The sequence below is a fragment of the Camelina sativa genome, chromosome 20, assembly GCF_030686135.1.
Source record: "Camelina sativa cultivar CO46 ecotype springtype chromosome 20, ASM3068613v1".
Classification (NCBI taxonomy): domain Eukaryota; kingdom Viridiplantae; phylum Streptophyta; class Magnoliopsida; order Brassicales; family Brassicaceae; genus Camelina; species Camelina sativa.
The window spans coordinates 17941794-17966007 of NC_141899.1; the positions used below are offsets into that span (position 1 = coordinate 17941794).

The 24214-nt window shown below is 37.0% G+C and overlaps 3 protein-coding genes and 1 non-coding gene across 4 annotated transcripts; 1 reads left to right on the top strand and 3 right to left on the bottom strand.

Annotated features, from left to right (window-relative positions):
• Positions 1 to 31: 31 nt before the first annotated feature.
• Positions 32 to 115, top strand: TRNAL-CAA (transfer RNA leucine (anticodon CAA)). The gene has a single exon. It is a non-coding gene; the product is annotated as a tRNA-Leu (tRNA).
• Positions 116 to 889: 774 nt separating this feature from the next.
• LOC104771044 (protein ALTERED PHOSPHATE STARVATION RESPONSE 1) lies at positions 890 to 4440 on the bottom strand. Its single transcript, XM_010495520.3, has 4 exons — positions 3060 to 4440; positions 2278 to 2453; positions 1963 to 2186; positions 890 to 1867 (listed from the first exon to the last, which is right to left on the bottom strand). Exons 1-4 carry the CDS (start codon positions 4246 to 4248, stop codon positions 1054 to 1056), a joined length of 2403 nt encoding a protein of 800 aa, XP_010493822.2. The 5' UTR covers positions 4249 to 4440; the 3' UTR covers positions 890 to 1053.
• A 588-nt stretch (positions 4441 to 5028) lies between these two features.
• Positions 5029 to 12188, bottom strand: LOC147919112 (uncharacterized). The gene is made up of 9 exons (XM_087503845.1): positions 11379 to 12188; positions 11088 to 11201; positions 10939 to 10982; positions 10517 to 10646; positions 10116 to 10405; positions 6569 to 6655; positions 6289 to 6385; positions 5227 to 5346; positions 5029 to 5076 (listed from the first exon to the last, which is right to left on the bottom strand). The coding sequence occupies exons 1-9, from the start codon at positions 12186 to 12188 to the stop codon at positions 5029 to 5031; spliced, it is 1740 nt and encodes a 579-aa protein (XP_087359971.1).
• LOC147919113 (protein ANTI-SILENCING 1-like) lies at positions 6625 to 22971 on the bottom strand. The gene is made up of 5 exons (XM_087506112.1): positions 22680 to 22971; positions 22388 to 22414; positions 22041 to 22133; positions 21751 to 21909; positions 6625 to 6655 (listed from the first exon to the last, which is right to left on the bottom strand). Exons 1-4 carry the CDS (start codon positions 22842 to 22844, stop codon positions 21760 to 21762), a joined length of 435 nt encoding a protein of 144 aa, XP_087362238.1. The 5' UTR covers positions 22845 to 22971; the 3' UTR covers positions 6625 to 6655; positions 21751 to 21759.
• Positions 22972 to 24214: the final 1243 nt, after the last annotated feature.

Genomic DNA, 24214 nt, shown 5'->3' on the forward strand with positions numbered 1-24214 from the left:
TATTTTCTATAGTTTAAACTTGTTCGTCAAAGTCAGGGTGGCCGAGTGGTCTAAGGCGCCAGACTCAAGTTCTGGTCCTCGTCAGAGGGCGTGGGTTCAAATCCCACTTCTGACATTTAATTTTTATTAAGTTTTGTTTTTAGGTTTTTCAATCCTCATCATGTACGAGACATAATAGGTTTATAATAGGTTTTTACGCGGTACACTGCCGAACTAAATTATAAATTATTATATTTTAAATAATAATTTTAGATTTCAATGTCCCAATTAATTAACTTTTATCTAGTTAATTTATAATTTTTTTTTTTCTTCTTCCTATGTTTTATACAGTTTATAACCTAATTACATTAAATTTGTTATTAGATAGAATATAAAATTTAAAATACTTAGTTTTGTTTTCTATAATTAAACAGAGGTATATGCCTATATTGTATATTAGTGTATATTTTTATGTGTATACAACTTTTTTTTTGGAATATTTATAATGTGTCGTATGTGTAATAAACTAATAGTTTTTCAAACTATAATTACAAATCTATAGTATATGAAATAAACTAATAGTTTTAGTGTTGGGCGGATCACACAACACGTTCAAAGATTTTTAATCCGCAAAAATTCATTATATTAAACCCGTAAAAGTAAAATATAGTATGTAAGGCTAAAAATCATTTTTTATCAAATCATTCCCCTCTTCATAAAATAAGGAAATAAAATCTGTATACATTGCAATTATGTTTGTTACTTTTAAAACACTTAGTTTATATAAAAAAAAAATCAAATATAGATAGAATTAATTTGTTTAATGCCAATGACATGCTTGTAAATAGGTTCCAACTTCAAACTTCATTTGCTAAATTTCTCCAAAAAATTCGATCCATAAAGATAACTATTTTAGCATGTTGTACACTTTATTTTGATTTAAATTTGGATAGTAACATAGCAAGTCAGCAACAATACTACTCGCACATACCAGTAAACTAAATTATCTGGTCACAAAAAGATGCCTTCATGTTTCCATCATAATACATCAGTCTGAAAACAACTAAAACTGGTTCAAGAAGATTCAGTGGCTCCACCGTTTGATTTGTGACTCTGCGATATGATTCTGAGCTTCTCGTATGAGTCAGCACACGAGTGGGCATAATCAGACAGTGCTCTGAAGATCTCAGGCAATCTGATCTTCAAACTGTTGAGAGATTTCTCCCTGACCTGAACACAGTGTCTCTGGTGAGCTTCTTCTTCCTCTTCAAGCCTTTTCTTCAGTGTCTCCACTACTATTCTCCTCTCTGTGACATGATCTCTAGAGCTTGTGGTTGCGTCATCCCCACCTTCAGCTTCCTCCGTTGGTCCTCTTTTCTGCAAATGTTTCTGATACCAATCCTCAAAGCCTTGCTTCTTCCGTATAAACTCCCTTCGGGTCTCTTCGCATTTCTCCTTCAGTTTTATCTCTTCCTCCTGATGAAGCAAGATGGTTTTGATGACTGCTGCGAACGACGAGATAGCTGATTTGGCGACTTCATCGGGAAGTTTCTCAAGACGGTCGTGCCATGAGTGGAGAAGGGCTTGGATTGGCGGACGCTGAGGCCGTGGAGGAGAGGAGACCTTTTCTTTAAGACTGCTCTCGATGGGGATAAGGTTTAGCTTCAACCAGCTGTTGAGACAGTTAATGTACTGCTTCTGGTGGGTCACGAGTCTATCGAACTGAACATGCCATTCTTCTAAGACGGTGCAGAACTGCCGTGTCTGATGGTGATGTTGCTTTGTGGTTTCTTTTTGAGAAGTTGAGATTTCAAGGGACTTTAGCTGTCCAACAATACTTAATTGCGTGTCGTGGTGTATGCACATGTTTGTCCACATCTTCGCCATCCTGCAGATCTCACGAGTCGATAAAAATGGTTAGTGAGAGAGAAGGCTAAGGCTATTGCTTCACAGAGAATCACTTTGAAAAGGAGAGAACTTTACCCTTCAACTAAAGCGACAAGTCTTGGATACAACTGGTCATCCCTTAAACGGTTTACTTCTGAAACCGTTGAATCCATGGACTGCATGTCAACGATATATCTTGTGTGTAAATGACTCACAGCCGCCTTTGTTTTCTCCACGGTCTCTGCACTTGCACCTCGTTTTTTATGCCTGTTGAGTAAAGATACCTTTTTCTGATACTCAATCTTCATGAGCTCACCTTGCTAGAGAAAGAAAACACCATACCAGAAATGCATTCAACTAGACATCCTTCACTTTTGGTGGAAATGATCATAGAGTTGTAAGTTAAATTACCTTCACTTCATCATATAGTTTCTTCTCCCATGCTAACAATTTATCCAACACAGTAGCATGAGTTTCATGCTCATCTGATTCTTGATCATCTTTTCCACCTTCACCATTCGAAATGCCTCTTAACGATTTATTCCAAGTTATAACCCGCATTACTCTAGCAGAATGATCAACATATCCTGAAAAGGAAAAAAAATTCAGAAAAGAGCTATTTTTTCATCAGCAAGAAAGCAACATTTGTCCAAGAAACATTCAACATAAACAGTAGAGACAGATCAAGTAATGGAGGTTAAAGTGTTGTTTAGTCAATCCAGAGCTTTGTTAAATGGCTTTAAACTGAAAAGAAAAAAAAAAGTAATTAAGAAACCTACCAGATCTATTAATTTAAGGTTCATCTTAGATTCTCATAAAAGTTAGATCACAGACCAAAAAGTGCATCACAGACTCACACTTTAAGAATATTTGCACACACTAAACTCTCTTTTGGTTTTTTTTTTTTCTTTGTTTCAATTAGAGAAACAAAGAACCAAACTTTCTAAACAATCCAATCACACACACATTATGAATCTATTAAAAAAGAAGCAACCAAAGTTTTGGTTAAAGCTATAAGGGAATAATTACTAATCCGAATGTCTCAAATCTGAGAAAAGCAAATATCAAACTACATTAGAATAAGCTTTGATCATTGACTAGGGCCACACTAAACTCGTATCTTGACAGTGACACTCAATAAGATTCACACACATAAATGCTCGATCACAAGGAATGAGAGAGGAGTTCAATACCTCGGTTATCTGCAAAATTGGAGTGGTAATGTAACCTTGTAGCTTCAAGCATCTTGGAAACCTCTTGAGCACACTCAGATGCCTTGAGGAATCTATCATCAATCTCATCAAGTATCTTCATCAAATTCACACTTGGATGACTTGATGCAGTAGTGGTCTTAGCAACCGCACGCCGAAACTCCGGTGGAGCAGTAGTCGAATGCTCAATCTTAGCTTTCCCTTTCTTCTTCTTCTTTGCCTCTACCACCACTTCATCCTCCTCTTCCTCTTCCTCTTCCTCCTCCTCCTCTTCCTCCTCCTCATCTTCCTCATCATCTTCTTCTTCTTCTTCAACTTTCTCTGGTGTCTTAGGCTCCATCTCCTCAACTACCTTATGAGAAACAGAGTTCTTCCGGAATATCCCAGATCTTTCCTCCTCCTCTTCTTCTTCTTCTTCTTCTTCATCTTCTTCATTGAACTGAAAATGATTACTCTGATTCTCATAACCATTTCTCATCTCTCTATCATCATCTAAATTAGGTCCAGGCATATTCTCCACCATGAAAAAGTAATCCCAAGCCATACTATTCCCGGGAGAAGCACTCACAATCTCCGGCGTTGTCTCCAATCTCTTCTTCCTCCCATTATTCCCAACGTTCTCCGGCGTCCTCGGCGAAGCCTCTTCCTCCTCCTCCTTACGAGCGGTGGCGGTGGCGGTGGCTCTACCACTCATACCCTTCCCATCCTGCTCTTCCTCTTCTTCATCATCATCATCATCATCATCTTCCTCCTCTTCCTCAATCACCATACCATCTAAAGTCCGAACCTTTCGACCTCTAACAGCCATAGTAGGCAAGCTAATCGCACGTTTAATCGGGGAAGGAGAGAACTTAGGCAAAGGAGGAGGCGGAGGAGGAAGATTCTCAATAGGAGGAGGCGGAGGAGGCTGAGGAGCAGCCGGATCTACATTGTTACGGCTCTGTTTCTCGTAATGTTGTTGATCTAAAACATCATCCAAAGCTTTCTGATCAGATTCGCCATGGCCATAGTCACTTAAAGCAGCACCAGTGTTCTTCAAAGCAATAGCGTAAGCGAAATGACCGGCCGCGAAAGCTTTACTCGCTGCAACTGCTTCTTTGATTACGTTTCTCCGTTCTTTGCATCTCGCTACTGCTTCCTCGTTATCAACCCTAGATTGAGCACAACCCATTTTAAAAAAAAGAGAGGTTTTTTTTTTGCTTGAGAGAGAGAGAGAGAGAGAGATTGATAAAGAGAGTTACTGACAATGAAGGGAACAAAGATGCAGCAGAGAGAGAGAGAGAGAAATGAAGGTGATGTTGTTCACGCGCTGCGAGTGGAGGTTTTTTTATCTACTCGCTCTTTCATGCTATCGTGGTGTCTTGTCCTCTATATTCATTTTTCTTTTTCTTTTGTAGCTAGCTAACGGTCACATATCTCAACGCATTACGGCGTCGTTTTGTGCAACTTTTGTACACGTAACGTTTTGGATTGAATCTAAGATGTCAATAATGGTAAAAGTTTGGTTTCTTTTGCTTTTTAGAGCCCATTAACTCTTTTATGATATTTCCGATACTTTCTATAAGGGAACTTCAAGAGTTTTTGGTCTACACTCTACAGACTACAGTTAAGGTTTTGTATAGAGACATACTATATTGTTAGTTGGTAATTACTACAATTAGATCGTTATAAAACAGTCCTATGCCAAAATTATTATTTTATACAAATAGTTGATTTGGGTTTTGAATGCCCCATATTATGTTTTTGAGTATGATTTTACACCAAACCAACTTTAACAAAAGTCTCATGATCTTTTCTCAAATGGAACGTTCTTGATGTTTCAACAAAATAACATAAATTTTTTTATTACTTTTTTTTTTTCTTTCTCTCCAGATGGTAAACGCATGCTTCTCAACATGCTTTCTTGCTTGAAACTAGAATTCACAACAAGATGATGTTGAAACTAATCACGTTACGGCTTGAACTTTATATGCAACTTCTTCGTCGCCTCAGTCTGTTGCTACGAGAAAGAAAGAAAAAAAAACATGAAATAGATTGACGTTTAAACTAAACAAGTCAAAGAAAGTTAAAAAAAAAAAACAAAAATTATAGAAGAGTAGTAAATGTTCATAAGGTAAAACCGTAAAAGTGGTGATAAGTGTATATATACCTCCAATATACTCTTCCAAGTTAACTCCAATTTGTCTCGATGCAAACACCAATCTATGGCCATTTGAAATTCAGTGGTGTTATCCTTAGAACAATGTGATGATGTAGCCACATCATCTCCCTGGAAAAATATACGAAGACATGTATGAACTATGCTTAAAGGACCTGAGTTTATTCACTTGTATGTGTATTATTAGGGGGCGTGTTGGTGTTATGAAAATTGAGTTTTAGATGCTGCAGAGATATTTACTTGGAGATTAAGGGAGAGTTTGGAAATCATTAAAGTAGTAGTTGAAGCTTATGTTCTATGAAGCTTGGATTGTAAAACTTAATAAGAAAGGGAGAGATTGTTGATGTATTCTTAACTGAGTTTTACAACAAGATGAAACGAAAAAGAAAACGACATTTATGAAAGGCAAAGATGAAGATGAAGATGTTGACGCAGTCGCTGCACTAGTTCAAAGTACTACAAGAAGTAGTTCAACGAAGCAGATAACGTGGAGCTGAAATAAGGAAATCAGCTAAGGCGGTTAATATTTAAACTTTGAAGGTTATGAAGACTAGAAGCTTGGAGAAAAGTCTAGAAGCATGAAGAGTTTACTTTTTAGTAGAAAAGGAAATATATAGAAGACTTTCCTATTCCATAAGAGAAAAGGAAATTTGCAATGAGATTTGACAATTCCTATTAGGATTAGAATATGAATTTAGGCTTGTAAGATCATGACCTATTGTGTATAAATAGGGGGCTAAGCCTTTGTAGATGGTAGCACAAAAGAGCTAGAGTATTCTTAGACATTAAGGTTATGTGGGTTCTTGTAGGAAAGCATAACGCTTAAGGGGACTAAGGGGTTCGTCTTGAGAGGTTCTTGGATTGTGTATAGATCCATGAACATGAGAGATTAGATAATTGATTGAGTGAAACTTGTAAGTTTACTAAACAGATTGTCTAATAAAGAAGTTTTATTTTGAAGAACCCCTGTTTTAGTTTGTGACTCAGTTTTGTGTCTCAGTTTCCATACATATCAATAGCTCTTGCGTTTTCAGGGAGGAGTTAAAACAATACCATTCCTAGTCGCAGTTGAGTGTTTGGTTTAAAATGGCCAATGGACTGCGGTGGAGGCTCCGCTGGAGATTTCACGTTAACACTAGTAGCAACAATCCTGTCCAGGCACAATAGAAATAAAGGTTCGTTATGTATAAATTCATATATGCAACTTATCTTAATCGCCTATGAGCTATGAAACTAAATGAAATAAGCAAATATCTCATGTGAAGCCTACATTCCATTTTCTGACGTAAAACATCTCTCTTTTAGTCTTTTAACTGCTCTTTCCGCGGCATACCTTGTCTCGAATATCACCAAAGCTTCACCTAGATTAAGGCCAACATGAAATGCCATAGTAAGGTTCCTTATCAAAAGGACTGCATAGCTATACAAGAAAATAGAGTCACAACTACACTAAAATTTGTTACAATAACTCCATATTTTGTTGCAAATTTGAAATTGCAATAAAACTGAGACACAATTTCTATTGTTGCTATATGAACATTGCAAATTGGTATTTGTTGCACATATATTGCAAAATTTGCAATAAATAGACTCTTTGCTATGTTGTCGTATTAATGCAATATTATTTTTGTAGTAAATTTGTCGTATAATTGTAACGTATGTTTGCAACTTCTATTTGTTACAACTTATTGCCACAGAAAATATAGCAAATATTATTACAAATTTGCAACGAAGTAATATATTGCTATATGTCAGTGTTCTAAAACGCGCTATGCGCTTGCTACGCGGTGGACAAACGCCTAGCGCCTAACCGTATATACGGGTGCCTAAGCGGAATCTAGGCGGATTATATATTTTAGATATATAAATATATATTTACATAAAAATAATATTTACATATATATATATAGGATGAAAACTTATACACTTTAATTTCAGAAAAACATAAAACAAAACTCTTATCTATCAAAATAGTTTAGAATCTATAATAATCTCACAATTTAAACAAAAAAAAACATAATCCATTCAAAAATTTGTAAAATTGACAAAATGTAAGTTTATAATTACTTTGGAAGCAAATTAAATTTCATAAGTTTAGACTTTAGAGGCTAATTATAATATTTATTTGAAATAAAAACAATATTTTAAAAAATATTTAATTACAGTACTTTTTATCATTTTAGTCAACATACCGCCTAGAATCCGTACAGGCGTCCGCGTAGACCGCATAATATCCGCCTAAATGCTATTAGGTGTCCGAATTATTTAAAACCGCATAAATTACCGCATAGCTAAAATTCGAGACGCTCGATCACCGCATAGCGTATAACCGCCGCCTAGGCACCCGCGTAGGCCGCATTTTAGAACACTGCTATATGTGTTGTATTAATGCAACAATATTTATGCAGCAAATTAGTGGTATAATCACGACGGTCTAATGCAACTATATATTGTCGTAAATAAATGCTACGAATGTAAAATACAAAGAAGAAAATATTGTAAATTTGTAGTAATTATTTTTAAATATACGCTCGTCGCATATATTTTATGACAATGCTCACAACTAAAAATGTTGCAAAAATATTGCCACTGCAATTTTTATTTCGTTTCATTATTACAATGATATATAGTCATAAATGTCATTGCCTAATTCCACTTAATTTTGCAACTTTAATATGAATCACAGTATTTTTCTATATTTTTGTTGGACAAATGATTTGTTAAATTGTAATTTTTTATTTAAAAATTTCTTTTATTAAATATCTAATATAATAAAGTAGGCTTACACCCTCTAAGGAAGCTCTATCTGTCTGCCACATGACACCTCTAAATCTTTTGGATTTTTTTTTGTTTCTCTCATGTTTAAGCTAATTATTAATAGGCTGTAAATAGTTAATGGGCCACAAAAATATCTCGACTTCCCAAAGCAAAACCGACAGAATCTCACAGTTCCATATTCTCCTCTTTCTCGCGTTTCTCTCTTCCCCATCCCTCCTCTTATCTGTTCAATTACCGCTAGAAACCCTAATTAATCACACCTCCGTTTTCATGGTGTTTCGTTGACCAACAACGGAGATCTTAAATCAATATTTCGTTTGTAAAAAGATTACATTAATGTCGTTAAAAATCGTACAATGATATGTGGGAAATTGAAAAATCGTGATAGTTCATGTATTTTTTAATCACCTATAAAATAGTTTAAGTATTTTTCTAGCAATGAAAAAGTTGGTGTTTTGTTCTGGAAAATATTAAATAAGTCATGTATTGTTGTGGCATTTTCTCTTTTTTTTTTTGTTTCATCTTTCTAATTTAAAAATATGAGAAACAAACTCTTCTATTTTTTATAATTATCATCTAATTTAAAAATATATAAGTTATTTTGATATTTTATTTGTTTGTGACATGTGACATATTGTCATGTAATTTTCTTTTAAATTTATTTTGTGGTCTCTTTTTAATAATTTCTTACCTAATTATTGTATATATTTTATGTTATATTATATTATCTAATTTCAGTTACTCTCTACTTACTGGTCCATTTGGTGTTTATTTTCTTGAACATATAATATTTATTTTAATTAAATCTAAAATATAACATATTTAATCATATATATTAATTCATACTTTAAATATACACTTTAGTAATAAATTGTAACAGAAATTACATAAATTGTGAATTGACTATTTGTTTTCTCCATTCACTTTCAGTTAATTACCATAGCAATTATAATTATAACTTCTCTAATTTAATTTTTGAGAAATGTAACTTTCATCACTTCTTATTTTATAAATAATCATTCTCACATCCTCCTCCATCATATCTCAAATCCTAAATATTTTTTTTTGTTTTTTTTTTAATGTTCTTGCATTGGTTGAAAACTCAATGAAGATTATATTTTTATATTATATAATATTATCTAATTTCAGTTACTCTCTCCTTACTGGTCTATTTGGTATTTATTTTCTTAAACATATAATATTTATTTTTAATTAAACCTAAAATATATTTAATTGTATACATTAATTCATACTTTAAATATACACTTTAGTACTAAATTGTAACTGAAATTACATAAATTATGAATTGACTATTTGTTTTTCCATTCACTTTCAGTTAAATACCCTAGCAGTTATAAATATAACTCCTCTAATTTAAATTTTAAGAAATGTAACTTCTATCACTTCTTATCCTATAAATCATCATTCTCACATCCTCCTCCATCATATCTCAAATCCTAAATATTTTTTTTGTTTTTTTTGTTTTTAATGTTCTTGCATTGGTTGAAAGCTCAATGAAGATAATATCGTAAGAGTTTAATAATATTTTTTTACATTGTTCTCCATTTTATTTCTTCTTGCTTTTATGTACTTCATTCTTTACTTTAGATGTTAGATTATTTCTTACATATTTATATTCATTTAATTGATTCTTAAATATATGTAATGTTCTAACTTCTAAGGAAAGAAAATTTTGTAATATTATTATGAACAATTAAATAAATTTTTCTTAACTCTCTCTAACAAAATTGTAATACATTTTTTAAGAATACTCATCATTATATTTAGTTTCTGATTAAACATATAATTACATGAAGATCATTAAGCTATATTTATTTAATTCAAATATGTACTTCAAAAGGATTTCTCTATATAAAAAAAAATATAATATTCTATTTTCTGTCTAGCTTTTACTACAAAGATAAAACAATTATAACTAAATCAAGCAATATAAATTAAAATGAGGGCAATATAAAAACGAGACTTTCTTTTTGTTTTTTTTGTTTTTTTTTTGACAACAGAGTACAAGATTGACTCAAATCAGCCAATCCGAAGAAATATTGTTTACATAGATAACTAAGTGTGGGACCGTACGGACTCGCCGCGCCAGATTATCCGTTGTACCATTCTGAGCTCGTGGGACGTAGACTAACGAGAAAGAAGCAAACTCCTCTTTGTCTGCCTGAATGTCCTCCAAATAAGGAAAAAAAGCTGGCCACTCTGCAGGCGAAGACACCATCTTCACTAATTCGGAGCAGTCGGTGAGAAAGATGACAGATTGATTATCCACCCTAATCACACAGCGCATAGCCCAGACAAGGGCTTCCAACTCAGCATGAAGAGGGGAAAGGTTACGGCGAAGGTTGGCTGCTCCCATAGTGGGGGTGTCGCCCTAGGGCGACATACAAAACCATCCTCTACCCACATAGCAATCCGTTTCTTTCCAAGAACCATCAACAAAACAAATATGACTCGAGAGAGACCTAGGAACCCCTAATCTTACACTTCCACCAGGAATACCTGCACCAGGATTTTCTGGGACTAAGACCATATCCTCTGACTGAGCCAGAGCCCATGCCTTTGCCTCATCATCTGCTATCCGCAGGATCTCAAGGGGATTTGAATCCAGATTACTGAACAATTTATCATTTCGAGCTTTCCAAATATACCATAGAATCCAGAGAAACACCTCATGTGTTGGAACAGTTGTAAACCGCCAAAAAAGAAAATCCATGTTCGTGTAAACCGACTCCGAAGGAAAATAACCTAGGCCCATCGGAAACTACGATAAAGCCCAGACCTGTTTGGCCGGCGAACATTCAAAGAGAGTGTGATTTATCGTCTCCTCCTGAAGTCCACAAAGTCCACACATAGCATCACCACTTATTCCACGTTTCCGCAGGTTAGCTGTAACTGCCACACAACCTGAAAGCACTTGCCACAAGAAATGACGAAGTTTTGGTGGACACCTAATTTTCCACACAAACGCCCGGAGAGGTGCAATGTCCAGTCCGAATACTAGCGGTTCAGTGGAAGCCGACATATTTGAACAAAGAACGTGAACCTGATTTTACCGAATACTTACCAGACTTAGTAAAATGCCAACCCAACAAATCCGGTTTATCCGGTTGGCGCAGAGGTATGGCAGAAATTATAACAACATCTTCTGGTACAAACGTTGCCGTAAGCTGAACCATATCCCATGTATTAGAAATCATGGTAATAAGATTTGAAACTCAAAGCAGAGGATCATAAGACGACCCTGTACTCAGTGATGGTCTCGGGGATTAAGCAGAGATCCATGGATCAGTCCATACATAAATGGAAGCACCAGATCCTACTCGTTTAATTAGTCTTTTGTTTACTAGAGAGCAAGCAGAAACTATACTCCACCACCCATAAGACAGCGAGTAAGATTTAATTGGATCCAACGGAACGGAATGCCGATAGTAGCGACCTTTAAACACCCGTGCAAAAAGAGAATCCGGAACCGTAATCAGCCGCCAAAGCTGTTTGGCAAGCAGAGCCGTGTTATAGTTATCTAAGCACCTGAAACCCAGTCCCCCATCATTTTTGCTGCAGCACAGCTTATCCCAGGCAATCCAGTGCAGACCCCCCGATTGCCCAGACGAACTCCACCAAACGTTTGAGATAGCGCTAGTTAATTTCCTCGTAACCGTTTTTGGCAGCCTAAAGCATGTCATCACAAATGTAGGGACCGTCGTAGCTAAAGATTTAATCATTACCTCCTTGCCCCCTTTAGATAACAATCGAGCGGGCCAACCACTAGCCCGTGCCTGCAGCTTATCCTGAACAAACGAAAAAAATTTCGTCTTAGATCCTCCTAGACTCTCCGGGATTTCTAGATAAGAACTCATCCCACCCAAATTTGTTATGCCTAAAACTCCCTTTAATTCCTCCCTAAGTCCACCTTCCACTGTATGTCCAAATTGGACAGAGGATTTCTGGAAATTGATTTGCTGACCAGAAACCCTTTCATACTGCTTAAGAATCCGCAATACCACCTCACATTGCTCTTTTGTATCCCGACCGAAGAACAAACTATCATCCGCAAATAACAAATAAGAAATAGCAGGACATGCAGTGGAAACCCTTATACCAGTAATAAGCTTCGCCTCTTCTGCTCGCCGGAAGTGAGCAATAAGAACCTCCATACACAGAATAAAAAGATAGGATGACAACGGATCCCCCTGCCGCAACCCCGATGAGGAATAATGGACCCATGAGGATGGCCATTAATCAAGACTCTATAATGTACCGACGTCACACACCACATAATCCAAGAAAGCCATTACTCACAAAAACCAAACTTCCTGAGCAGATGTTCGACAAAATGCCATTCCACCCGATCATAAGCCTTACTCATATCCGTCTTGATGGCCATAAATTTCCCTTTACAAGAGGGAGTAGTGCGGAGCCCATGAAACATTTCCTGGGCGATCAAGATATTATCCGAACTAAGACGACCTGCCACAAACGCCGAATGTGTTTCTGAAAAACCAGAGACGGGAGGAAAGGACGAAGTCGTTGACATAAAACCTTGGATATAATTTTATATCCGACATTGCACAAACTGATAGGACGTAGCTCTGTCATCCGGGTTGGTTTATCCACCTTTGGAATAAGGCAAATATTTGTCTCATTTAACCGTTTATCAAAAACCCCTTCCTGAAGGAAGGAGGAATTAACCAAAAAGATCAAATCTGCTTTGACCGTACCCCAAGCTTTCTGATAAAATAATGCCGTCATACCATCTGGACCTAGAGATTTGTCTGGATGCATCATAAACAAAACCTGCTTAATCTTAGACTCAGACACTTCCCGCGTTAAAGAATCATTTGTGGCCTGACTAACAGATGGACTAATCACACCAAGACTCTCCTCAAAATCTGTTGGATTCGAAGAGGTGAAATGCTCCTGAAAATAAGAAACTGCAATATTTTGGATCTCACTTTCCTCTGTCGACCAAGTACCATGTTGATCATGAAGATCAACAATTCGATTCCGAACCCGACGCTGCTTTGTCTGAGCATGGAAATAAATGGTATTATGATCACCGAATCTTATCCACCAACTTCTACTTTTCTGATACCAATACACCTCCTCGTCCCGATACGCCTCCCGTAACCTCCATGTTAGTTCCGCCAGCTCATCAACCGACGTACCGTCATTCTCCTGTGCCACCGCTAATTTTGATTTTAATTCCTCAATTGTCTCCCGCCTGTATGGTACCTGTGTCTTCGGCCACTTAGAAGTGGCCCGACGACAAGTAGTAATTTTGTCCACTGAAGAGGTAGTCGATAAATCGACCCCCAAACCCCATCCCTCCGCAATGGCTCCGAAAAAACCTTCCTTATCAAGCCATCGTCAATCAAAGCAAAAACTGCTCCGACCCCGACGACGTTTGGCCTCAATAACAACTAACACCGGTTTGTGATCCGATGCAATCATCGGTAAATAGTCCGTGAACAAATCAATGAACAAATCATGCCACTGTTCATTCGCTAAAGCCCAGTTCAACCGACACCTATCGGTTTCTTATCCCGCCATCCTCTCCAAGAAAGACTATCACCCAAAGAGGGAAACTCCAGTAACCCACAATGTCGAATCATTGTATTAAAAGGCACAAAGGAAGAAGCATGGCACAACTTGCCACCCCTCTTTTCATGATTGCCTTTTATTTCATTGAAGCAGGGTTGATTTCTAACCAAGCCTATTCGAGTTATACGTTCCCACACTAAATCGCGGTTTTTTGGAACTGGATCACCATAAACAAAAGACAAATAAATTAATTGCCCTTTATAAGTTATCTCCACATCAATTAGTCTGTTGGACTCAAATAAAAAAGAAACATTATTATTATTATTATCATTGTAAAACAATGCCAAACCACCACTATAACCAATATGTTCAACGGTTTTTAAAGCTGAATAACCAAAATGACCAACAAAAGGTTCCAAAGTAGAAAAATGTTGTCTTGTTTCAGACAAAAACAAAAAAATCTGGCCTATGCTTCCCCCACGAGTCCATGAGATACCCAATAGTAGCTTTATTGCCCAGCCCCTGGCAGTTCCAGCTTAGAATCTTCATTTGGTAACCTTCGGAATTAGTGGCTTAGTCCCACCCGCAGCACCCTTCTCCATCCCTAGAGGTAGCAGGGCAACAGTGTCTCCAGCCGGAGCAGAACCCTTGATAGCAGGTCGCTGACAAGGGGTACGCACATACACATTCAGTTTCTTGGAACCCAAACCTTGTACCCCCATGAGTCCTTTCCCCTTGTGCTTTCTCCCCAACAGTGGAAGATCCTGTTACGACCACCAAAGGTGGCTCAGCTGACTCAAGAGAATTCGTCCCTGCATTGACAAGTTGCTCCCCAGAGAAGGACTCCTCCTCCGTACCATCACCATCCTTATCAGCAACTCCTTCTTCCTCCGCCATATCAGCATCAACTTGCAAGGCTGGAGACTCCTCCACAACGGGACCAGAATCACCTCCCTCCTGAGCTCTCCTTGTAACCGCATCAGTATCCACAACAGTCTCCTGCACAACCGAAGCAACATTGTCTCTGTTTAAGTCAGACTGCGTAGCAACGCCTCCTTTCTCGCCCTCCACAACACAAGATGCCGTAACTGATTCCCCCGGAACAAAAACAGGATCAGGAACACCCACTTTCTCAACTACCTGCAATGGAAGTGAAACCCCACCCGCATTGTTCTCCGAAGCTTCCTCTTGAAACAGGGCCTTACAAACCACCTTGCTAGGCCTAGGAACACCCACTGAGTCCTCAACTACTGGTACACTTTCCTCCACCGTAATCTCTGGCTTATTCTCAGACCGTCTCGCAGCCTCTCGGAGATGCCTATGATCATTGTATTGCACATACGACTGGAATCTATGTTGCTTTGGCACCGGTTCCCCACCTGGAAGAGCAAAGCGACTCTTCGATCCTCTATCACCCCTCCCCTCAAACAACCTCTTCCCGTCAGCCTGAGTCCCCACACTGCTCGACATACCCGAGACCCCCCTTTAGCACCACCATCCGAACCAGAACCTCTCTGCCTCCCCAACTTGACTGCACCCTTATAGCCTTGGTGACGCCGATCAGCATCCTCTCTAGGCAGGACAGGTGGATCCAAGGTAGGTTCCTCTAGAGGAGGACAATGATCCTCATCATGGCACATGCTAAAACACTTCTGGCAAAAACCAAACAACCGTTCGTAGCGAAGAGAAATGATAGTTGCTTCACCGTTGAAGAACTCGATCTCTGTCTCGAAGCAAAGGCATTTAAGGCCATTCACTGTCACTTGAAATCTTCCTCCATCGATATCCACCTCTAATACAGTCCCTAGAGCCTTTCCGATGCTCCTGAAGGTTGGAGGAGCCCATAACTAAAAAGGGACACCCATGACTCGAACCCAAAAGGTTAATGACGACGGATAGGAGGGATCCACCATCGGACTCCAGCGAACCATGGAGTTGGCCTGGGCATATTACTCATACCCGAATTCCGCACCCGAATCCGACCCGAAGTAACCGGTTCGGTACGGATTAGTGATAATACCCGCTCGGTTTCTATCTTCTACTGAATCAGATACCCGTACCCAATCGGGTAATATATGATACTCGATATTAAACTGAATACACCTGAACATATATACACATTAGCAATAGAATATTACAAATACCTAATCCCCTTTCTTCCTTTCCTTTGCCGATTTGATTTTGATTCACCCACCGCCATAGTTGGTTCAACTTCCCTTTTCCAAAAACCATTCAATCGATATAAGACCCAATTCTTCAAACTGGAAATCTTAAATCTCCAATATCATCTTCTCTGCCGTTTGAGAATTCTCGGAGGCAATCACATGTACTTTTCTTCTTCTTCTTGTTCAATTATAATCTGTAATTATGTCTTCACACAAAAAATTTCTGAATGTTAATTTGCTCAACAAAGTTTGCTGCATGTTCGATTGTTTTTATCCTCTTATTCAATCATTTTTTTGTTTGTAATCTGTAATGTTTTGTTTTTTTTGTTTTTTTTTTTGTTGTAGTTAGTCTATGCTTCTTCTTCTTGTTCAATCATAATCTGTAATGTTCAATTGTTTTTTTTTTGTTTTTCTTTGTCAACAAGATGACTATGGTTTTAATTGGTGAGTTTCATCTAATCGCATGTGTTTTCAATTTTTTTTTTAAATTATAGTTTGATGATATTGCTTCAATGTTGGTTTGGTTTTATTATTCAGTTTATTCCAATAGGAGGCTTGTAAACTGAGTTTACTGTTTACTTGCTTAATTATATGAGATAGGTTTATGTAATGGCTTCTTGTGACAATGAACATATTATATATGACTGTATAAAATGCAAATGACATAATATCTAGATAGTGTGACCTCTTTATATTATTGTTTAGCTTTCAATCGATCTTTAGACACATAGTATATACTCCCTCCATTCTAGTTTAACTGTCGTTTAAGGTTTTTGCACACAAATTAAGGAAACTATTAAATTTTATGTTTTGTCCTTCATTAATATATTTTATAATTTTTTCATTGGTTGAAACTTTAAAACAGCAGGGATAAGATTGGAATATTCATCAAACATCTGCATTGAAAATCTAAAACGACAACTAATATGAAACAAAAATTAAATCCTAGAACGACAACTAAGTTAAAACGGAGGGAGTATTAACTTAAATTTAAGGTTAAGTACACTATTTTTCTCAATAGTGGTCAATGTACTGTGACGAGAAAGAACTATGATTCTCCTAGATGTTTTGTTCTCTCTAATTATCTCACGTTCTCAATAGGATTCATTTTAGATTCATTGATAATTTTTTTTTTGTCAAACCACTACATGTATACTTGTCTTTGTCAAACCAGTAATCGTTTTAGTTTGGTTTTATGTCTGACTGATCTTCTGAAAGCTGATAGTAGATATGTAAGTGATGAATCATGATTGTTGGGTTGATATTCATACTCATTTGCATCTGAAACTGAAACATTAGTACTTAAGCATTGCTAGTAGCTATGTAAGTAGTTAGTTTTTATTAGTTGTATTAACTGAAACCTGACTATGATCATTTGTCTTATTATTCGCAGATGGATTCATCATCTCCAACCCATGATAATCGAGACAAAGATGAACATGAGAATGATGACTTAGAAGACGAAGAATTTCTGACACCAGATTCTAACCGCAGAGCCAAAAGGAAACAAAAACCTGTGAGTGGAGCTGCTGATGGTGATGGAGCTACTGATGAAGCTGATACTCAGCAACATGATGCTAAGAGGCAGAGGATACTCCCCACAAGTTCTGGTGTGTGGGCTCATTTCACAAGGCTACTGGATAACCGAGACAAATATGTTTGCAACTATTGTAAGAAGGGCTTAGAATATCCAACAAAGTCAGGAACTACAACCTTAAAGAATCATCTTAAGATATGTAAAGAATACAAGGCATGGGAAAAGGGTCAAGATCAAACTCAGAATCAGAAAGTGATTACTAAAGATGGAACTCTTCAAAAGGCAAAAGTGTCGGAGCATGTTTTCAGAGAAGCAGTAAATGAAATGCTTGTGATAGGGGAGTTACCATTGGCGTTTGTAGGAGTATGGCATTTAGACACTTTTGCAACAAGGTTAGTTCTTATTATCTAATATACACTTTCAGTTCTTTATTCAACAAATTTGCTAATATACATGTTTTTCAGGTAAACTTGTACAAGTCTCAGTCAAGAAGAACAACATCAAGAGACATTGTGAAGATGTATGTTGAGAGGAAAGCTGCTATTAGACAATGGTTTTTGACTAGCAAGCAAAGAGTTACACTCAGAACTGATATTTGGGTTTGTCAAATTACAGGTGATGTTCTTTACTTTAATCTAATAATTAGCTTATTATCTTGTTATGTAATCTAATCATTATATTTATTTAAAATGGACAGGTGCATGTTATATGGTGATAACAGCACATTATATTGATAAATTTTGGCGGTTAAAGAAGCTAATTATAGGATTCAAATATGTAACCGACCACAAAGGTAAAACCATATCCAACACGCTTCTTGAATGCCTTGCTGATTGGGGAATAGAAAGAGTATTCTGTGTTACTGTGGATAGTAAAGCGCTGGATAGTTTTCAGTCTAGTTTCTCCTTGGTATCAAATGAATCTTTGGTGATGAATGGAGATTTTATGCATGTTAGATGTGCTGGTCACATCATTAACTTGATAGTGAAGGATAGAATGTCTGATTATGCTGATAGTGTGACTGCAGTTCGTAATGGGATCTCTTATGTTAGGCCAGGGGCTAATAGACAAAAGGCATTTGAACTTAGGGTTGATACTGGTAGGATGACAAGAGGTAGTTTGCCTTTAGATGTGAAAACTAGATGGAATTCAAACTTTTTGATGTTGACAAGGGCAATTAAATTCAAGGGAGCATTTGATAAGATGGAGTTTGAGGACAAGCTGTACAATGACCATTTCTTAGAGGTTGAGAATGGTAAAAAAAGGATTGGACCACCTTCGGTAGATCATTGGCGTAAGGTTGAGAGGTTAGTTAAGTTTCTTAATATTTTCTATCAATCCACATTGGTAGTTTCAGCTTTTACTACTCTGAATGCACACTAGTGTTATGGTGAGATAGTTAATATAGCAGGAAAGCTTCAGTTGCTCTGTAATATTTTTGATGCTGATCTTAAGATAAAAGCTGGGGAAATGTTTATGAAATTTGAAAAGTATTGGGATGGCTTGAAGAACATTAATAAGTTGTTGGTAATTGTTAGTGTCTTTGATCCGAGAAAGAAGATGCAGTTTGCAAATATGTTGTTTGAGGATCTGTATGGGAAAGATAGTAAAACAGCTAAAGTGTTATATGAATCAGTTGTTAGCATCATGCGGAATATGTATGAGGAGTATATTGAGAGATACAAGACTGTGCAACAATCTTAAATGCCAAATCAGAATGCATCTCAAGCTACTCAAGAGCAGTCTATGGAAAGATCTGTTGACTCTACTGAGGATAAGTATTATGGGTACAATCCAGTGGAGTATATGTACAATACATTGCTTAAAAAGATTGGAGTTAGAGACACAAATGAGTTGGATACATATCTTAGAGACAAGGTTGAGAATCCTGAGGTCATGATGGGTATTGAGTATGATGTACTCTCTTGGTGGAAAGTCAACAGTGGCAAGTATCCAATTCTATCAGAGTTGGCTCGTGATCTGTTTGCCATGCAAGCGTCATCTGTTGCTTCTGAAAGTGCATTTAACACTAGTGGGAGAATAATAGACCCATATAGAAGTTGTCTAACTCATTATATAGTTGAAGTTTTGATGTGTACAGAGCAGTGGATGAAATAAGACATCAAATGTGAATCAAATGTGCTCACAAATGCACATATACTTGCAGAAGTTGAGTTTGAAGATGAGCTTGAAAAAGTACACTTATTGTCTTATTATCTTGTTATCCATTTGATTTAGTTTCTTATTTGTTGATTACAAAGTATATAATCTGTTTTTTATTAATCTTTTTCAGAGTTTAACTTTGAAAACCAATTCAAGAACACAAACTGATTTGGTAAAGTAGCCGGCTTATCTACAAGAAGATTTTTGAGTTTATGTTTTCTGATTTCACTTGTCACATTTTTTGTTTCTTGCTATTGAATATTGATGTAATTCACATTACATTTTAGAGGGACAGTTGGAAGTTTCTCTTCAAGAGTCTTCAAGAATTTTTAGTTTCAATTTCTAAGTCACATTCTCTCTTCTATTTGAACAATCTATCATACTCTTTGGTTTTGGTCAATTGATATTCGGTTACTCTTTAGTTTTATGTCTTTCTTCTCTTTGATTTTATGTCCTTCTATTCTACTACTCTTTCTACGTTTATTGGATTAATGTCATGAAACTCTTTATTGGATTCAGATTTCTATCTCTTTTACTCTTTCTTCTCTATGTTTTTGTTTGTAATTTTGTGTTTTGAAAGTGCAAATGTTCACAGGTACATCGGGTTTCGTGTTTATTATGGATTTTTTATGCAATTTGGTTTATGGGATCTTTATATCGGTTTCGGGTATTACCCGAAATTAACCGAACCCGATGCTAACCGATCCAAACCCAACCTGATAATAGAGAATACCCGAACGGGTTTTATAGCTCCAAACCCGAAAACCCGAAAACCCAAACACGGATCCGAACGAGTATCTGAATGCCACAGACTACCATGGAGACCATCCAATGGTCAAAGTGAAACGGGGCCATCTTCAAAACCTCGATGATGTCTGCTTCCTCATCAAAGTCAAACTGGAACTTCCCCATTCCAAGATCTGCACCAACCACTCGACCCTCCAAATGCCAAATCCGAGGAAACATAAGAAGAAGCGCCTTTATGTCTTGCATCCTCAGGTTCATACATCTCCCAACCACCGTCTTGGAGTAGCCCTCAATCAACGCTGTATTATCGAAGTACGTGATCTTCACCTTCCTCTTCATCACAGATGAAGTCGAACTCATTGCACTCGAACCCTGACCCAATGCCAGACTTTGCGACATCACAACAGACAAAGTAGCAGAAATCAAAAACCGAAAAAGCTTATGGGAAACACAAGAAGCCCCAAGAAGGAATAGATGATATTGTGAGTGATGATATCCCTGCTGTGCGTGAATCGAACCTTTATACCCACCATCGAACCAAATCCGCAACAATAAAGTGCCCAAGATATCAAAAGAAATCCAATCAATCATATCCCGCATAGAATGGGATCTCCAATCCACAACAATCGATATAGACATAGCAAACCAGATTTTGTTATTAAGACAAATCAAATCCGTAACACACCATTTGACCCCAGAACCCGCATCAAACCCAATCAGAGGAAGATACCGATCCTTCCTGATACCTTGTTTGGTCTCGAACCCAGCAAAACACCATAAATAAAGATCGCACAGCGAATCTGAGATCCATCTTGATCTCCACCAGATCCGAAACCGCTCAGTCGTCCTCCTATACCCAAATTGAATCCCATATTTGAATAACAGACCCTGTGAACTGTATCCAACCACAACACCACCGAATTAAATCCCAAACCAACCGCAACAAATCCTCAGAACACCATCATGTAAAACGCTCATAGTCAGGTCAAAACCCTAGAGCAATAGACATCGCCGTCGCCTTTTTTTATTTGTTCAACTGTATTTTTTTGACTCGAATAAAAAACGAGACTTAAAAGTAAATTAATCTTTGGGAATTGTACTTTAAAGTTTTGCTTGCACTTCATATGATTTTATAGAGAATAATATCGTTTCTCTCATTTAATACTTTAGGTTATGTGTTAGCTTATATGAACAACTTAAATTAATATTTGAATATCATAGTTAATTTTCATTTTATCACTTTTTTTTAACCTCAAATCCTCAGAGAAACTGATGAAAATTATTATCAAAGTTAAATAATAAAAACATAAAGAAAATCAACAAATATGTATGTGTGATTATATTTAAATTAGTTATATATTATGAATTTGTAATGATTTTTTTTTAAATGTTAATTTCCTAAAGACATTTAGATTTAGATTTTTTTGCCTTTTATGATTATTAAATAAAATTAAATTAATTCACATAATTTATTATATATATAACAATCCGCGCATGCGTGAGATATAACCTAGTATATTATGATAGGAAAAAACAATGAAAGAAATAATGAATTATCAGAACTTTCTATTATCAGAATTTTCTCAGCCACCGTTGCGTTAAAAACAAAGTACATTGTGATGCTAGTATAGAGGTAGACTTACCAGTATGAGGAATACTCATTGATGTTTGCTCTATCATCCTCGCCATGCATTCCTCATCCAAAGCCGTGTAGATTATGCCCTGAAGCAATATTATTCATAAGTTTCTTAGAAAACCCCATGCATTATTCATCTAGTTAAGTGGTTACAACAACTAGCTAAGCAATAGAAATAACCTTATAAGAAACAAAAATCTCGAATTTGGTATCATACCTCCACTTCACTAGATGTATAAGTAGGATCCAAGTTTTGAAAGAGAACCAGATTCCCTTGGCTTTCTGCCCACTTCAAGCTTTCTTCCCAAGACTGATTTATTATTTAAAACAACTAAAAGTTAATAGTAGATGTAAAATTGATATACATACCATTTCTCAAATGAAATACAATATTTGATAAATCGGCTATACTAAAGATTCTTGAATGGTTACTAACTAGATTGTATATAACATATCACTAAAACAAATAAACGTGTCACTCTATTCTCATCATGGAGCAAGCATGTCGAGCACGATGGTAAAATTAAAGTAAATTGGTGTTATAAAGAAAGTCGAAGTACTTACAAGTTTTTGGAACCATTTGATTTCTTCCTGTAATCAAAGCAAAGGAAACAAAAATCTATTAGATAAGAACACTCGCAACAAGTTTAATATGACATTATATAACACCCAAATGTCTGCCTAACACAAAAAAAAACCATTTGTTTGAAGTTTATATAGGTTGAACCTTACGTACTCTTTATATCTAAGAAAGGTTAACAACATCCTCCGAGTGAAAATTTTGTATGCAGCCAATTCAAGACCGATGACATTCAAACTATGTGACATGAGATTCACACGCTAACATAAAACTTACATCATTCTGCTTTTGGTTCAAGTCAAAAACTTGATAATTTCTTTTCTTGAGAAGACCTTTCTCTTTTGCATGTTTTGTCTCTTTTCCTTCATGAAATCTTGGCATCCTCATCATATCCCGAGAATTTTCATGCCTGCATGCCATCTGACACTGCAGCATAACCATCTAGGTTCCGTTTTCTTGGAGGCATGTCATCTAAACTGTAAGAGTCTTTAATGTCACTTGATTTTTTTGCCAACATATCATTTCTAATAAGTTTTATATATTTTCCACCGTACGACACTTTTGTTCCGTCATTTGACATTGTAGCATAAAGCAACCGTTTCTTTTAAGGCAAGTCATCCAAACAGTAAAAGTCTTTAATGTCGTACCTTTCTTCCGCAAACCGTGATTTTCGCTTAGTCAATTGCTTTCGAATTTCATTTTCCTGGTCTTTCTTTCCATGGTAACAATTTCTCCTAGAACCAGAGGCGTTACATCGGTCATCATCAGGCAGGTTTGGTGTTGGTGCGAGAATTAGCACCCCCATCATACCGGTCTAAACTAACAAGGAAACCGATTATTTAAACCAGAAGTTCGGCTCTGAGATGGACTCAGCCTTCGAATGAAGGTCCAATAGTATCAAGAAGCCCAGCTCAGGAAATAGGAACCGACCTCCCAGGTCGCCCGGCGGCCGACCTAGCGAGGAACAAGAAACTTTCCTAATCTTGATCCAATTCATTAGGAAAGTGGCTATATTCTATATCTAAGACAGAGTATAAATAAAGGGATATTCCCTCATTGTAATCCATCGAGCAATTAATACAAAAAAATTCTAATTCTTTATTGTTCTTGAGAGAAAACTCTAACTTCTTTTTCAAGAGATTTCAATTCCCTTTGGTCTTTAGTTTTGATCCGATTTTTTAGAGAGAGTTATTTATTGGAATTGTTTCCCCCTTCAAACAAATTCATTGTGTGAAACTCAGTTTCTACAATTGGCGCCATCTGTGAGGACGCTAAGTTCTCAAGTTACTTCTCTCTTAGATTCCTTTGAAATTTGTCAAGCAAGCAAGACCATGTCTCCAGCATCCAACAACGGTGTCACCAACGCGACCATTCCGCAACAAGACGACCCGATCACTGGAGCCACCGGTTCGCAGGACGTCACCACGGATGCACCCACTGCTCTAGATGCGCCTGCCACGCTCGTCTATGTCTGACCTAACCACAACACGTCGGAGAACCCATCAGACGACTCGACAACACCCTCAACTGAAGGAGAGGATGTTGAAGCACCCAATCACGGGAACCAGGGGGCTGACAGAGAACTACCCGTCAATGGATCTGTCTCTAGACAGACTTCAGCCGCGTAAACCACACAACCTTCCCAGCTCGTCTCCGTGGACGATCTCCGTCATGTGTTCGGAACGATCTCTAAGGATCTCTTCCAGGCGATATCTGACACGAACCGACAGATGGACGCGATAGAACACCGCGCGCCCCTTCCACTTCAGCAAAATACCGTGCTGCAGCAAGCGGCCCGAAGGAATGGCCCC